General features: G+C 37.7%; 1 protein-coding gene across 4 annotated transcripts; it reads left to right on the top strand.

Annotated features, from left to right (window-relative positions):
• The first annotated feature begins 677 nt into the window (after positions 1-677).
• Positions 678-13,676, top strand: LOC140670646 (uncharacterized). Of its 4 annotated transcripts, none has more exons than XM_072901369.1 (8): positions 678-1,759; positions 3,983-4,015; positions 4,620-4,685; positions 6,121-6,365; positions 6,477-6,744; positions 6,979-7,363; positions 7,463-7,666; positions 10,382-13,676. In XM_072901369.1, exons 1-8 carry the CDS (start codon positions 1,682-1,684, stop codon positions 12,226-12,228), a joined length of 3,126 nt encoding a protein of 1,041 aa, XP_072757470.1. In that variant the 5' UTR covers positions 678-1,681; the 3' UTR covers positions 12,229-13,676. The 4 variants fall into 4 exon arrangements, with proteins under 4 accessions (XP_072757470.1, XP_072757471.1, XP_072757472.1 ...); XM_072901370.1 differs by lacking the exon at positions 678-1,759 and adding an exon at positions 2,213-2,530; XM_072901371.1 differs by lacking the exon at positions 678-1,759 and adding an exon at positions 2,537-2,559.
• The last annotated feature ends 2,952 nt before the right edge of the window (positions 13,677-16,628 follow it).

Genomic DNA, 16,628 nt, shown 5'->3' with positions numbered 1-16,628 from the left:
TCTTGTCACATTTGACACACGCGTGTATCATATCTAGAGATACATGCATTATGATTGTTGCTAAAGAAACCACGCCAAGAAAATTGTTTAGAATAAAGGAAATCTCGATGTTTGCAAAATAAAAAAATTTATGTCCCATATGATTTCCAATTATAATTATATTACATTGTAAAGAAAATTATCTATTATTTTTTATTTGTAAAAAGTATTAAAATCGATTATGAAAAGATTGTTATAATATATATCGCAATTATATATAAATTATTATTTAGTTATTGATTCATTTCTTAACATCGTGCACTATCAAATTATCAAGCTACGTAATGCATCTTATCAGCTAAATGACACTTTTGATAATTAAATTTTATCTAAATCTCCAAATTAAAAAAAAAAAGAAAAACAAATTTTAATTGTTATAATTGATTAACCATTAAATACATATACATTACATATGCACATATAATTTTTCTTATACCATTAGTATGCCATATTGTTGACACCATACGCGTCATCCAATAGCAACTCAACGTACAGGCACAACAACCAATCGCTCGTTATTACCAGTGTGCTAGCATTTCTCGTCGCGAGCGTCCACTTGAGGGCAAATTCATCGAAGTAATTTATCTTTGTCGAGAAAGGGTTGGCGAAAGGACAGGAGGAAGGAGGATCGGGAAAAGGAAAGATATATATACCTAGAAAAAGAGAGAGAGAGAGAGAAAGGAAGAGACAGAGATCGCTCGAGAATCTTCATTGCGAGTTGAACCGCGAGCCCCGCATGCTTCGCGCGGGAAAACTCGTCGTTTCCTCGCTCGGTTTCCGTAAGTATACGAAGGGCTCCGATTGAGGCAGCGTAGGGCAGTGTAGGGAAAGCAGGGAGAAAGGACGAGGAGGGCGCTCGCGCACAATCAGCTTGGTACGGTCGTGGACTCGTGGACATTTGAGCGAGGGCCAGCGCAGCGTGCCGATGGCAGCGTAAAACACTCGCATCGTCGCCGTCGTCGCCGACGACGAGCGAGGGATAATATACTTTTTTTTAGTGCGCGACGACGTAGCTCGCGGCCGGGAAGTGCAAAGGGATCCGTGCGTCGCGCGAGGCGAACGTCGGCTTCTCTCGAGTTCGGTAAATTCGTATATACTTGGGCGAGCCGTGTGCGAGAGAAGGAGCAAGAGATTATAGACAAGGAGAGAGGGAAGAAAAGCGCGAGAGAAGGAGAGAGGAAGAGAGAAAGACAGAGACGCACGCACATATACATACACGCGCTTGTGGCGCGTTCACGGAGACGGAGCGCAATCTCGCCTTGGCTCCGCACAGCGCACAGCGCACAGATCCGCAGCCGCAGAGACGAAACGGCCGAAGTTCAGAGCGGACGAGACGGACGGCGGACGGGACGAGACGCGCCTCGCCGCTCGCCGCTCGCCGCTCGCCGCTCGTCGCTCGTCGCTCGTCGCCACCGTTGTGTCGGTTGTCGCGCACGTTGTCACGTCCAAGTCAATTCGCCGTACGGAGAAGGAAGGGAGTCTCTCGCCGCGTTCTCGTTCACTGTTCGCTCCCGCCTGAATAATATCAGGTATATTTGGGATTGTACATCTCTCTCTCTCTCTCTCTCTCTCGGGGTTGTCTGTCGCCGCGCGCTGTTGCTGATTCCTAAAAACGAGAGCTGTTGACCACCTGCCGGGAAGCATGGAGATATCCAAGGACTTGGCGGTGGAGATCATCAAGGTGCAAAAAAACTTGCAGAAAGCGATAATGGAGCATCAGGTAAAATAATAATACGCGCGAGTATTATACGATGTTGCGTATATGTATATATGTACGCGCGTGTGTCGATAGCGATCGAGAGAGACGAACCGCGGATAAGGGGGTTAAGAGGGGGAGGGAAGGTACGCGAAGGAGAAGCCTCTTCGCGGGGCTCTTCGAATCTTTGGACATTGACGGGAAATTTTTTTTTTTTTTTTTTTTTTTTTTTTTTTATAACGCGAGTTTGCAGCCGATCGCACGGAAATTATCGGCCCGGCTCCCCCCTCCCCCCCCCCCCGTGTAAATTTTTCCGGCCGATGCGATAGATCGATCGAGACAACTCTCGAACGCGATAGATCCACCAGCGTCTTCTGCGGATAATTTAAGCGCGCGCGCCCGCGCGCGAGTAGGTATACGCGATCACACGCGAACAATTTCGGAATTATTTATATGACGCGAAGGGTGGCGTGCAAAGAGCGAGCCTGTGCCGAAAGCCGAAAGTTTCGTTTATGGCTAACCATATTTGTTCCTTTTCTCTATCCGAGGCGTCACCTTCTCTGCGCCCTCTTTCTCTCTCTCCCTTCGTCTTTGTCCGTCCGTTTCTTTCTCTCTCGCTTTAAGCGCGTCGTTTGCTCTTTGGCTCGTTAAAAGCAATTTCGAGTCGAGAAATTCATCATCAGTTTAATAGTGTTTCGCAAACGATAATAATCACCGGTCCGTCACCGAAAACTTGTTGATTGTTCCGCTTATCTTACAAAAGCTATGTCGAAAGTTACACGTCTCTCTAGCAACGTACGTTTACATGCCTCCATCTTATGTTGGTAAATATATCGATAATATACGCAGAAATCCCTTTTTATACTGCATTTCGCAGCTTACATTCAGAGACAGAGGTCCGAGAAAATAGTCTCGCATAAAGAGATGTTTTATACATAAATAAATGTTTTACATCATAAATGTATCGAGAGCACGTCGCCGACGTTTCTATATAAATCGTCAAAAATTGATTCTTACGACAATCAAATGTTTATTAAATACAACGGCGCCTCAAAGTTTGCGCATTCAATTAAACGGTCACCTCAAACTCACGAGCGACGTCCTCCACGGACAATCGATACTTCCTGAATTATGCGACATACTTTTCATCGTGTTCCACGAGGCCGAAAAGAATTTTCTCAACACGATGAATACGTATGGCACATTGAAATCAACTATGGCAATCAATACTATAACAAATCGATATTAAAAGACAAGTATCGATAGATTTTTTTTTTTTCTTAACTTTCCGTCTTACGACTTTCTTTATTTTTGCGGGTTGCAAATGGATAAAATTATTGTAGGTATAGAATATAGAATATAAACGAGAGGGGACAATGGTTGTGTTGTGGTTTCATAATAGTTGAACGCGATTTATGTAACCAAAGTTCACTTATTTTATTGGAGGGGGACAGGTGCAGCGATACTTGCATCGAGAAGCTTCCCAGAGTCGTCGAGTCACGCTTGATTGACTTTTACTGCGAAAATGTTGACGAGGTCATTCTCTTTTACTTTTACGCGTCCCGAGTACCGAGTACACCCTACTTTAGTTTTTGATTAATTCTTCATTTAGTAGTTGTCAGCGAAATAAGTCCCATCGAGTTGCATAAAATTGTTTATCGATAATTACATCGAGATAAAAAGATTGTATTCAGTTTTCTTATGCACGAGGGAATAAATGAAATTTCATAAACGACATTTCTCGCTCTTCATGAAATTACTTTCGTAACTCTATTCTTTTATGAAATTATAATCGTCGCTTAATAGCTTAATTAACTGCAAATATGTAATATCATGCGTACGTTAATTTTAATAATGTATTTTTAAATATTTTTAAATGTATTTTTAAATTATATATTTTAATTTAATTTAATTTTAAATATGTAATTTCAAATATATTTTAATTTTATGACGACTGATTTTGACTTTCTGAAACAAGAAAGAAAATTAAATGTAAACTAGGAGATAAGTTGACGGGATGTTGAGGATGTGAAATTCGAATTTGCATCTTTATTAATTAATGGAGGTATTAATGGGGTTGAGAGCGTAATGGCGTAATATGGCGCATCATGCTCCAGTTGGTCACGTACGCTGACGGTTTTCGCAGAGAGATACGCTGGATTATTTATCTCCCTATAAAATTCTATAAAATGTATTTTATACTTTTTTCTCATCGATATTAATGACAATTTTTTCGTTAATTTTCAGACATATAAGAACAGACTGGAAACCGAGCCAAATGTAAGTATAGTTTTTTTTTGAATAATTTCCGTTTCTAAGTTTCCATACAATTTACAAATTTATGATACACGTAAATTCAGACAATAGGCAATAAGAGTGAGATTTCGCAGGAGTCGTATGGTGTGTTTGCGCATTTGGAATTCCGTAAGTCACATCGCGTAACAAACTTCGACCAAATGTTTCATCTCGTTTCACCTTCGTTCCGTGGCAACTAGCGAAGGACACGCATACATCAAAGAAAAACTTTACTATTTAGATTATTACACGCTTAAAACCAAACAAGATACAATCACATAAAATATATCAAATTTCAGCAATTTTTTTATAAAATAATTCTTAACATATTATACATAAGGTATTGGTTTCTCTTATTAGTAATTTGTAAATCATGTTTATAAATCAACGTATATTTAGCCTTTGTTCGCCACTGTCAATAATGTCATCAGATGCGCGCGCGCATAAACGTAACAATAATATATTCCGTATATAATTATTTGATATATAATTATTTCAAAGATCTTAATGTACACAAGTTGACCTACTTTAACAGTTATGTTTTCTAGTATATTTAGACTTGATAACCGTGTAATTCGCCCTGTTACAGAACTCAGATATTCTCGGTCATATGAAGAGAGTTCAGATGTACATTATTTCTTTGGGAAAAAAACAGGTAAGCAAATAATTGATTTTCTTGCATGTCACATGCACACAGAATATTGCGATATATATTTATGTATCATCTTTATTCAAATTATTATTAGGAGACCTTTTAACTCTACAAATAATCTTTTGACGAATCGATTGTGTAACTTTTACTACACACATGCATAAGTGTATGTGTGTGTATGTGTGTGTGTGTTTTTGTGGTATGTAATGATAGCTTGAAAATTTATTCATAACGATAAATTAAAGGGAATTATACTTTGAAGGCTAACGATGAGCGAACAATTTTTGTTTTACATTAACTACAAAATATCAGAGAGAAATATAAATCTATATATAAGTTACAGTAGCAGTCAACATTATTATTGATCTGAAGCGTCTACTACAAAGCGAAAACTTTGACGTGTCTTGCTCAACTCTTACAAAATATACAAGTCTTGTTGCAAATATGATATCACTCGCGTAGCAAAATATAACAACACAAAATATCGATCATACATTATATAATGGTACTATGCTAATAATAAGCTATAAAATCTCTAACAAAAAAAAGGAAATTTGAAATAAATCTTAACACTAGGTTAATTTTTAATTCGAGTACCTTTATGTTTGTCGTTTACAGTTTTCTTGTATATGTAGTTATATTTACTCGCCCCTTTTTTACGTGCTCAATGTGACACATTTTTTTTCTTTGACGGCGCTGATAACAAACAAGATAAATCGTTCGGACGCAATGAACGGGCATAGATAGATAATACGTATAGGCTACAAGAATGAGAAGGCGTGATGCGGCGGCGGATGAGAGAGAAGAGGGAGCGGATGAGGAAGAAGAGGAAGGAGACGACAATTTAGAAAGAAGAAGCGAGAGCAACTTAGAGCGAAAGAAAAGCCGAGAGGCAGAGAGACGGAGGAGTTTAAAATCAATAAAATGCCCCGCGAAAACGTTTTGGGCTCTTTACAAAATCTCGGCGTCTTTCTCATCCGTTTACATCTCTTCTCAACTTTCTGCTCTCGTAGCTTTTCTCATTCATTCGTGCCTAAACGATTTTTTCCAACGATTATCTGTTCCTTACTTACTTTAAAAGTAGCGGAAACTTTCTAACTTTCGAGCATGGGGTAAACGCGTATTTTGTTTCGTAACTTTAACCGCATAACTGTACGTTGGTGTTCTATTTTATCGCATTATCATATATACATACATATTTCTTGTTACATATACAATATTTATATTTATATAAACTCGTAAGAGTTATTCGAATATTTGTACACATGTGAGTTTTATATTTCCTTGCAATATATTGAAATTAATACAGCTAGTGTCTGCTGCTTCTAAAGAAGCTATTGCTAAAGATTTTCTATTTTTTTTTTTTTTTTTTTTTTTTATAATACTGATAATTTTGTGCTATATATATGTATATATATATCTTGTTGTTAATATACAGAATGAAGTCGTACAGCGGCTACGCAAAGAGGTAACAGCGCTCATGGCAGACAACGCAAATGGATCGAAAGTTTCCATAGCGGCTCTCTTGGGCCTGAATAACAATCATATTATGAACAACAATGAGACAAAGCATGAAACGGCTGCCAATGGTTTTGAGACAAAGTCTTCAAAAGAGGATTATGAAGAAATTGTCAGAAATGGTGATGTGCATCATTTACCGGCGCAAGATAATGATTGCACAAAGTAAGCTTATTAAAAAAAATTAATTAATTAAAGACTAAAAAAGTGTCTGTTGAAATGTATTAAATAAAGAACTGAATTTTGAAATTTTTTCAATTGGACGTTTCTGTACAGATTACCTAGTCCTAGCTCAGTCGAAACTATCTCTGGCGAAGACGACGTTGTTACAGTGTCGATGGACGAAAATTCTGATGAGAAGCAAGAGGAAGAGAAGCAAAAAGAACCTAAAATTGAATTAATGGAAGAAGAGGACTTCCTCGGTAGTCTCGGACTTATTACTCAGGCGAGATGTGCAGAACTTCAGAATAGAAGAGTGGAAAGGAAGCGTCGTAGCACGGCAAACAGCAATTTTGTATATCAAACCTATAATCAACAACCGTCTGTAAGTTTATCAATATTTTTGTTTTATTTTTATTTAAAAACTTGTTTTGATATACATAGAGTAGTATATGTTAAATTTTGCACAAAGATAAAAGTGCAAAATTGTACAAAAACATTCTACATTCTAAAAAAATGTAAATTATAAAAATGGCTGTGGAAATAAATTTCTCATATGCTATTTAATATCGTATTGGAGATATATGATAATTGATATTTTGGTGTACTTATTTTTTAGAAACGGAGGAGATTATATTCGTACTTTCAGTCAGAAAATGCACCTCATACTCGGCAGACGACTGCTCGTATGAACGGCCCGTCGCCACCACCTAATAAAACTCAGCCAGTCAAATCTACCTCGCCACCGGCACAAACGGTAACGAAATCGCTGATCCCAGTTCAAAAGTCCACTACCAGGCCAAATATCCTCAGAAACGCAGATAGTAAAGTCTTTGTGAACAAAAACAAGATAGAAGACAACCAAATGCGATCGTCCGTACCTAGTGCCAAATCCGTTCAGCAGATAAGCAATAAGGCTGTTCATATTCCCGGATTACCAGCTAGCTTGACCATCGAAAGAATCGGGAATGAACCTGTTGTGTGTATCTGTTGTAGAAACCCAGGTGAGTAAAAATATAGCATTTATATTTAGATATATTATTATTTCAACAATTTGGTCATAATATAACATAAGTATGTAACAATTTTGTCGTTCTCTGTAGATTCATTAACGGTATGCAAAAATTGCTCAAGTAACTATCACGTCTCGTGTCATACTCGATCATTGGTTCCATCCAGGATCTGCCCAAGATGTGTACTAGCCATAGATGAGGAAGAAGGCGTTGGGAAGGACGAAGACGCGGAGATTAAAAGTGAAGCGGAAGCAGAAAACAAGCTTCCACGCTATAAAAAAAATGAAAAACTCGGTAAAAATTCACGAAAGTGGAAATCCTCTTCCAAAAAAAGCGCTAAGCGTGTGATTGACAAAAAAGTTCTTGTTTCTACAATAACAATTAATAAACAGTCGCGGTAGGCTTATCTCACAATCAGTTGCGGCAGCAACTCGGCCGGGAATTATTGATGTTTTTTAATTGTGAAGAAAATCGGCAATTTTTTGCTGCCTTCTCAATCGATGGATCGTAAAAATGACAAGATGCAAAAAAAAAAAGCAATGCGAAAAACTTGCTCGGGATAAAATTACTAAGGACCGACGCAAGCACATTATTTTAAATAAGCACAGGAATTTATATAACATGAGTCCATAACTTCTAGATTTAACATACAACGAGGTATCGCAGCGTTGTCGCAGACTTAATTGAGCGTAAGCACACACGCACTGAATAAACGAGAGAGGCAGCCTGCCGGAAGAAGTGCTCGCGTCTGAGACCGGCTTCTCAAATACGGCCGAAGAATTTACAATTAAGAAGAACTTTTTGGTCGATCGTCCACGATAGGGCACAAAAAATACAACCTGTATTTTGAACGCAAAATATCTTGCAGAGGAAAAAGAGAGAGAAAGATATGAGCTGCGCGAGCGAAACTCGGATCTGAGATTGCAGGTTTACGAGTTGGAAAAACGTTCACAACTACTCGGCCAGTCACTTCAGGTTCGTCCTGTGGCCTGCATAGAGACAAATTATAAAGTTCACTTTCATTTGGAATGCCCTTGAGTTATATGAATTATAAATTGCAAACGGTTTTCGTCCTTTTGTTTTTTCATCCAGAGGAACCTGCAAGATCTCTGCGTTTTTATTATATTTTTTATTTTTCTATTTATGCGATGCTTTACGAAGACAGGTCGATTCTATTATCTAAAATGTAATCATAATTATGATTTCTTATAAATATACATATGTATGTATATTTAGAAGAAATCATAATAACTCTTTTTATATCAAAGATTGCATTTTTAGAATTTAGAACTAAATTTGTAAAGAATCGACTAGTCTTTAATATTTTAATTATTTCTGTACATGTATGAGAGAGTTAGCTTTGTTTCCTTAGTCGTTGATCTCCTTTGTTACATTAATTTATGAATATGATTTATTTGTTGCATATGTGAGAACACACACACATAGAGTGCATGAGATATTATTTAAATTATTCAAATTATAATATTATTTCAATATTGACATTATTAAGAACAGATAGGAATTTTAATATAATTTTAAAAGTTGTATTTATTATCATGATGATGTTTTTGCCAAAATATTTTTAGAAAACAAATTTTTTATTAGATATAAATGTATTTGGAATTTATTACTTAAAAAATAGTGTTTCTATTGCTTTAATGTGGACAATGAAATCGATATATGAAGAAAAGAAATATCAATTCCACTGTCAAGTGATATAATTTATCATTTACAACGATATAGTAGTATACAACACACATTTGTGTAATATCTATCTAGTGAAAATATAGTCATTTTGTACAGTCATTATATTTATATACCAAAGATATTTTATACTTTTTCATTGAAAAAAGTTATAAGCAGAAAATTATGAGTTATTTTTTCAATTATGATATTGACTAATATTACAATATTATATTACAGTTATATATAACAAAACATGGCTTTACTTTAAAAGTATACATGATGTTTCTTGTAGAATTTCTTTAGTGTTATCACATTATGTGAATTAACTAATTTACCAATTATTGTAAATCGACGACTAAGAAAAATGCATGACTCAAAATTTAATATTATGTCTTTTTTTGTATGGAGCGAAAGTTTTTGGCAAGCTACTATAGTGGCTCTTTATATAATAATCATATGTATGTAACCAAAGTCATTAGAATAATATATGTACATACATAAGTATATATATATATATATATATATATATATATATATATATATATATATATAAGTTACGCTTACAACAAGGAAACATATAAAAGTACTTTCCACTTCTATAGGTTTTATTTTTATAGATTTTTATAGAATTTTAAGTATATTCTACAGAACAGCTTAAAAGTAAAATTTTTTTCAATAACGTGTTTAGAATTTAAAAAATCTTTAAAAGCTAAATTGATGACTTTGAATAAATATCATCGAAAGCATATGTGAAAGTATATGTATAAAATATATTTTCGATATTAGTTTTATTATTTACTTAAAATTTCATAACCATGTATATAGATTTTTTCCCCAAATGTTATTCAAAATGCTTTTATGCTCTACATTATTATTATTCTTGATTTTTAAAATTTTTATAAGACTAAAAATATAAAAAGATATTTAATACTTTATACACACATAAAATAATATTATTAATTTTACACAATTGTATATATTCTTATGCTCATCTATGTACATATTTTTATCACATGTTACTGACTAATCTTGTCACAATTTTACATATAAAGTAATATATATTCAAAAGCTAAACCAAACAGACACTTGATGTTTCCTTGTTAGGCTGTGTTCGAAAAACATCACTCGTGTACACACTAACATATATCTGTCCTTGTTCAATTTTTAATAAATCACAAAGATAGAATGACACTCTGAACGCACGAAAGTAGTTCTCGAACGCAGCCTTAGTAGTGATAGAGTTAAAAATTTATACTATATACATGTTCAAATTTGAAACATTTCTTCATAAAAATATTTAATAATCTTTCTTTTTTTTAATAGCTGCAACAGCGCATGCGTCAGGAGCTGTTGGGAAAGCAAGAGAAAACTCAGAAGTCTATAAAACGGCTGGTGGATTTCATAAAATTGATACAACTCAGAAAAAGAGCATCCTCTCCACCGCCTTCGGCATCAATCACTTGCCCTCCTCAACCTTCCTCATCCCAATCACCTCAAACAATACCTCTAGTTCAAACGTCGACCAATCAGAAAGCAGTAAATTCATCGACATCGAACAACGACAAAACATCGCATCTTGTAACATCGACCAACATTCACGATCAAACATCACTTACATCCAAGCAGAGGAACAAGTGCCACACTCCTATCAATTGTCCGGTACCACTATCCAGCCAGAAAAACACCAATCATATCTCATCATCAAGAAAATCACCGAGCCGACTGGAAGGTCCGATCAGCCTCTTGGCGGTGAAACCGAAGACCAAAACCACTCCGCAGTTTTCAACTATCAACTGCCGACCAGTGGCAGCGCTACCCTTCAAGCCGGCTTCCAACCCCTCGTCTCCAACTCCTTGTTCTACGATCGTAACATCCGCAAAAAACAGAACAATCGCGCAGCTTCCCTCCACTGTGTCACCGTACCAAAATTGTCAAATTCTCTTAACCCCGTCTCGAACGACTATCAATTGGACCGAGCGACCCTCAACGGCAGAAAGCCCTGGGCCAAACTTTCAGGCGGCAAACTCTGCATCAAACAGTCAACCAGATCAACCACAGAAACCTTATTGCCTTTCTATGACGACGCCGAGAACAACGGCAACGAACCAGAGTCAGGCGGACCAACGGAAGAAACAGCAGCAACTAATGTCGACAGTCGTAACAAGCATGGGTCAAGAAGCGGCGCTTTCATCCACTCACTGTTCCCAGGCCATAATAAGTCCTATACTATCGCCGGTCGTCCACGCGAGTTACGAAGCCTCGGCCCAAACGATCGAGACTATCCGCTCCTGCGACAGCAACTCTGCCGTGCGGAACACGAGCTGGAATCGCGCGAACAGTCAGACAGTAAGCCAGCAGCAGTCCAGCTCCAGCGGCGCGCCCTCACGAGGTTCTTTGAGCACGTGAAATTGGAAGAAGCGCATATACCAGCGCCACTTGGAACAAAGCTAGCACACAAGGACGAGGTTAGCGACGACGAAATTGTCCGGGAAGACGCACCCATCCAACGATACGATGACGATGATGCCGTTGCTGAAACTCCACTGTTGACATCGTGCGACGACTTGGACGAGGATCGCTTAATTGTCCGTTTCCCTTGGGTAGAGCGCGATACGGTCTCGGAAAATTCTCGTGACGACAATGCCGCGGACAAGTCGCCCCCCGTACGTTCTACTTTGGACATAGCTTTGATAAAGCCTTCTGATGATTTCTCCGACCAAGTTGAGCTTACCTGTGTTAATGCGCAATCATCATGCGCAATGGCTTTCCGACAGTCAGTTGAGAATGATTATCCGGCGGCGAGCGTTCTTTCAATTAACACCTATCACGCAAAGCAACATCAAAACAACGAGGCGGCAGCGGTAGCGATGCGTATCGCACAAAGCAATCTTTCGGATCTTCATAACAAAGTCTCAGTTCCTGACGATAAGGCTGATACCGAGAGACAAGACTTACCCAGTGGTAGGCGATTAAGAAGCAGAAGCGTCAGCAGTAGCAGCAGTGGCCATAGCGACACTCCAGAACAAGCGATGAACGCGAATGATTTCTCGGACGATTTCGAAATTCTGGCCATTGGTATCGTCTCTCCGCAGGAAAAGAGGGAAGAGTTGAGACGGCATGAATCGGCAACGGCGAGCAAAACCGATCGCAGTGACGCCGCCACTGGCTAGACATAATTAGGCTAATTACGTTGACATTAACGTTGTTGATCGTGTGCTCATCGTATTATTACACCGTGCATACGGTGTCTCGACGACACGTTTGTAACTTGTCTGAATCATAGCAATTGTGTCAGTATACGATCGCATTGTACCCTAGAGATATTTTACAACGATATAGTTCAGCGACATCCTGGAAGTTTCTATGCGAAGCGTCAATGATTGTACCGCATCTCTTACTGTATCGTGGCCTATGAGACGTAGGGTAAAAGACTTGGGGGAAAAGTTATTGCTACAATTAATTGTTTTACTTTTCCATAGATCTTTTTAGAACTTACTCGAGATGGTTTTTTATGTGATTGAAATATTAGGTCGAGACAAGGCACTTTTTTTTTTTTTTTTTTTTTCTTTTCATAAAAGTATTTTTATTTCTTTCATGGAATGCGATATAAAAGTTAATTACGTTACTCTCTGATAATTATATTGTTAATTAAAAAAAAATATGAATATTTTTATGACATAATATTGAGTGATTTGTGACAAGAAAGAAATTTGTTTTATATACAACCGATAAGACATATTATCTTTATATTTTTGTGATCCTGCGATTAGAGAAACGAGCACATATCCGAGATGTTGCGCAATTACGTCTAGAAAGAAAATACGGGAGGAAGCCTAACTATATTACGTAAATCAAGTCACATTACCATACTGCCTTAATAGTGATGTAAAAGTGGTACTTTTTAAAAACCGGTAATCGAAAAGTTGTACGCATCCCAATAAAAAAATGCGTCTCGCGACATAATCGATGATCGGTGATCGGAAAATGAGCGATCATGATGAAACAATACGATTAATCAAATCCTCGTTACCATAACCGAAAGCATAGATATTAAGGGCAATCGTCCGTAAGTTTCATAAAACGACGCAAAAGAACCGCTCGTCCTATTTCTTACAAAAGTCGTATCCTTGCCGTAAAGACAGTTTTGCGAAGAGAGAGAGAGAGAAAGAATGTATGTGTGTATGCGTATCCCTAAGTGATTACTATGTCTTGTCAAAGCAAACGTAAAATTCGACGATATTTAAATGTTACATTAATTTTAATTTGTTTATAATTGTTCGCCTGAATAGAGAGTAAAGCTGTGATTTTTTGCAGCGTTTTACCTGCAAGGGGGACCGAAGGCTAATCGTTTGAAAGATGCAATTACTTCGTCACGAAGCGTATCGATGACTTTATTATTATTATTACTATTATAATTGCCTGCAGTTCAGTTACAAGTCGATTCATCTATTTATTGCGCGTTAATGTTAATTTTCGCCGGGCATCGTCGTTAGGTTGCCCAATAAATTTACACTTATAATGTAATAAATTAAGAAAAAAGTTGTTATGCAATGTAGGCAACGAGATATTGAGATCGAAATTCGTATTTTTTATGGAATAAAACCATTCAAAAAAGAAACCAGCCATACTGATCTCCAAGTACTATATTTAGCTGAAATCCACCTTTCGCGGGAGGTATTTAACTGAAAAAAATTTCGTTACGAAAATTTCCGGAAACGAACGAGAGTGTAACATTTCGTCCAATCGCCGGATAGATTCTCGTTGAAAAAAAAAAAAAAAAAAAAAAAATGACTGAACTGCGGCGACGCACGAGGGAGAGACGCGGATGGAGTTACCGACTTGGACAAACAATCGGCTAATGACATGTAAATATGGCGAAGCTAATCAAGCGGCTGTGCCAACAGGGCACGAGAAGAGACGTTGTGCCCCATTCGTTCCTGCGCGCGCGCGCGTGAGAGAGAGAGAAAGAGAGGGAGTATTCGATACTCTCTCGATGTATTTGCGCGCTCGACCTGCGCGCATGCATCGCGCTGTAGCAACGCGCGCGTACATATTTAATGGTTGCACGTTAATTGCGCTCTGTTTGCCCATTCCCCATTCTACGCTCCATCTACACGTCCACCTACATTCTCTTCACCCTTTCCGTACCGCAATTCTCCTTTGTTAGCGTGCGCCGCGCGCGCGGTTCGATTTTAATCAATTCACTCGAGCACCTAGTTGGTTTACGCTCGAAATCCCACGGAAACCTACTTTCACGTATTCAATATATACATATACATATACATATACATATATATATATATATATATATATATATATACACATGTGTATGTATATACAAATGTATACAACAAATTTCGAGTCTTTTGACGAGCGCGCAATTATACATAATGCAGTTATTTTTGACGGTGCGATGTGAACGGGAGCACAAATTTGTGATAATTCCATAAATCTTTTCACCCCTCTATAAGACTTCGTCTATGGCGCGATCCTTCGCGGTGTAAATTAATCTTGAATCAAGCCAGTAGTACTCTGTTTTCATTTTGTCAGAACTACCTAAGGTAATAATCAATTCTCTTTTATTATTTGAAGCATTTTATAGTTTTTAGAATAATGTAATGAACCAATTACAAACATTTACTTGATAAACATTTATTATATATTTACTATCCATTTTTCGACAGAAACGCAAAGGTAAACGCGTTATTGTTTGAGGTTTTTTAATTAGCTTTGTGTTACAAAAGAAGTGAATAAAGAAAATGCATTTTTTTTGTTTCAATAAAGAGAAAGGGAAAGAGAGGTCTTGTTCTTCTTAAATATACTTTTTAAATATACTTTTCTTTCTCTTTCTCTTCCTAAAACATGAGCGCGGACTTGCTTTATGAAATGAGCTCTTAATTAGGAAATTCTTTCTAGTATTTTCTATTTTTCCTTTTCTTTTGTGCCGGAAAAAAAGAGGAATGAATTCATAAAGCTGCTCTTGCGTCTTATATATTCTTACTGTAAATACAATTAATACAATTGCGTGCATAAAATATATTGCGACATTTTCCAGGACAATTTTGGAGCTTTTAGAAAAAAAGGCACAAGCTTCAGGAAAGTTTAATTCTCGCAGTTCACACCTCGATGGATCAAGGATGGAAACTGAAATTCCTTCGGTGAGTTTGTTTCCTGATATCGTATTATAAATAAAAAAACTTTATTTGTATTTAATCGCACTAAAGAATTCGCGCATATTTAATACATAAAAAAAAAACAATCATGATTTTGACATATTAGTATCGAAATAACATCGAGATTCGAATTTTGTAGCGATCTCACATAGGGTTTCGTGCCAAAAATACCAAATAATTCATTTACCGAAAACAATAGCCCGCAAAATTGATTCGCCCGGTTCTTCACGTCCTTGCGGCAGCCAAGGATTCAACTCGCAAGACGAGGCGATCGTGAATGTTTGGCGTCGAGCGGGCACCGAATCTTTTTCGGAGTTTGTGTGTGCTCGTTACACGCCTCGCTGAGATCTCGACGTTAATTGTCCGTTAAGCGGGTCGAAGCGCGCATCGTTGTCCTGCAGGAGCCCGCATGTGGAGGTTGATGAGTATTCCCGGATCGAGAGACAAACGAACGCCGTACAGGATAGGGATGGGGGAAGGGACTCCAAAGAAATTTTAATCAAGCCGCTCTCCGCGCGCGCGTGTAGGTGGATGGGTGAGTGCGTCGTCGCGTGTAGACATGTATGTGTATGTGTATGTGTATGTGTATGTGCGTGCATGCGTGCGAGCACGCGACGCGCGCGCGCCTCCAGTTCCGTGGTAAATTACACATACGGGTTCCATTACCGGACCTCGTTACTTTGGAATCGAAAGCCTCGGCGTCTCTCCCGGCCACCGCGATGCTTCCCCGGCTACAAGCAATCGATATCCTTCCAATAGCGGAGGACTATCAAGCATCGTTTAGTGACGCTCGTCGTTTTTCAACTAAGAACGCGAATGAAAGAGTTTCGCGAAGAGAAATTTTTACAAACTCTGACCGAAAATTGACAAAACTCTTGCTTATTAATCATATGCGTCTTTCCTTCTGATAAATTTAGATTCGGATTATTTATTGCGCTTTAATAGACGGTGCGAAATAATGTTCACTCGTGGAAAAGTTCCTCGAGAAAAGAAAAGCATACGAGGCGTAACGGGGAGAAAACGAAGGGAGAGACAGCTCCCTACATCCTTTACAATCCTTTAACGATGACACATTACTTCCGAGCCTTCCCAATGGTCGCAATTCCGGCTACGTTACTGTCACTTAGCGAACCGAGTCGCGAATCTGTCTCGAAGGATACCAGCACGTAATCTCTTCTCGAGATTTACTCTAAAAGACAAAGTCTCGTATGGCACATAGAGCCTTGATTTTATCTGCATTTTTTTATATTTCATTAATTTATTTTGGAAACAGTATGATGTCATTATCATGAAAATGGAGAAAAATTGCTCAATATATAATCTATTTATGTGTTTATTTTTTTATTTATGTATTTCACAGTTATATTTGTCCACAATATTTTTCTATTATGATATAA

This window comes from Anoplolepis gracilipes, chromosome 10, assembly GCF_047496725.1.
Source record: "Anoplolepis gracilipes chromosome 10, ASM4749672v1, whole genome shotgun sequence".
Classification (NCBI taxonomy): Eukaryota; Metazoa; Arthropoda; class Insecta; order Hymenoptera; family Formicidae; genus Anoplolepis; species Anoplolepis gracilipes.
Note: the sequence above shows the minus strand (reverse complement) of the source record. Positions and strands in the feature narration are given on the sequence as shown.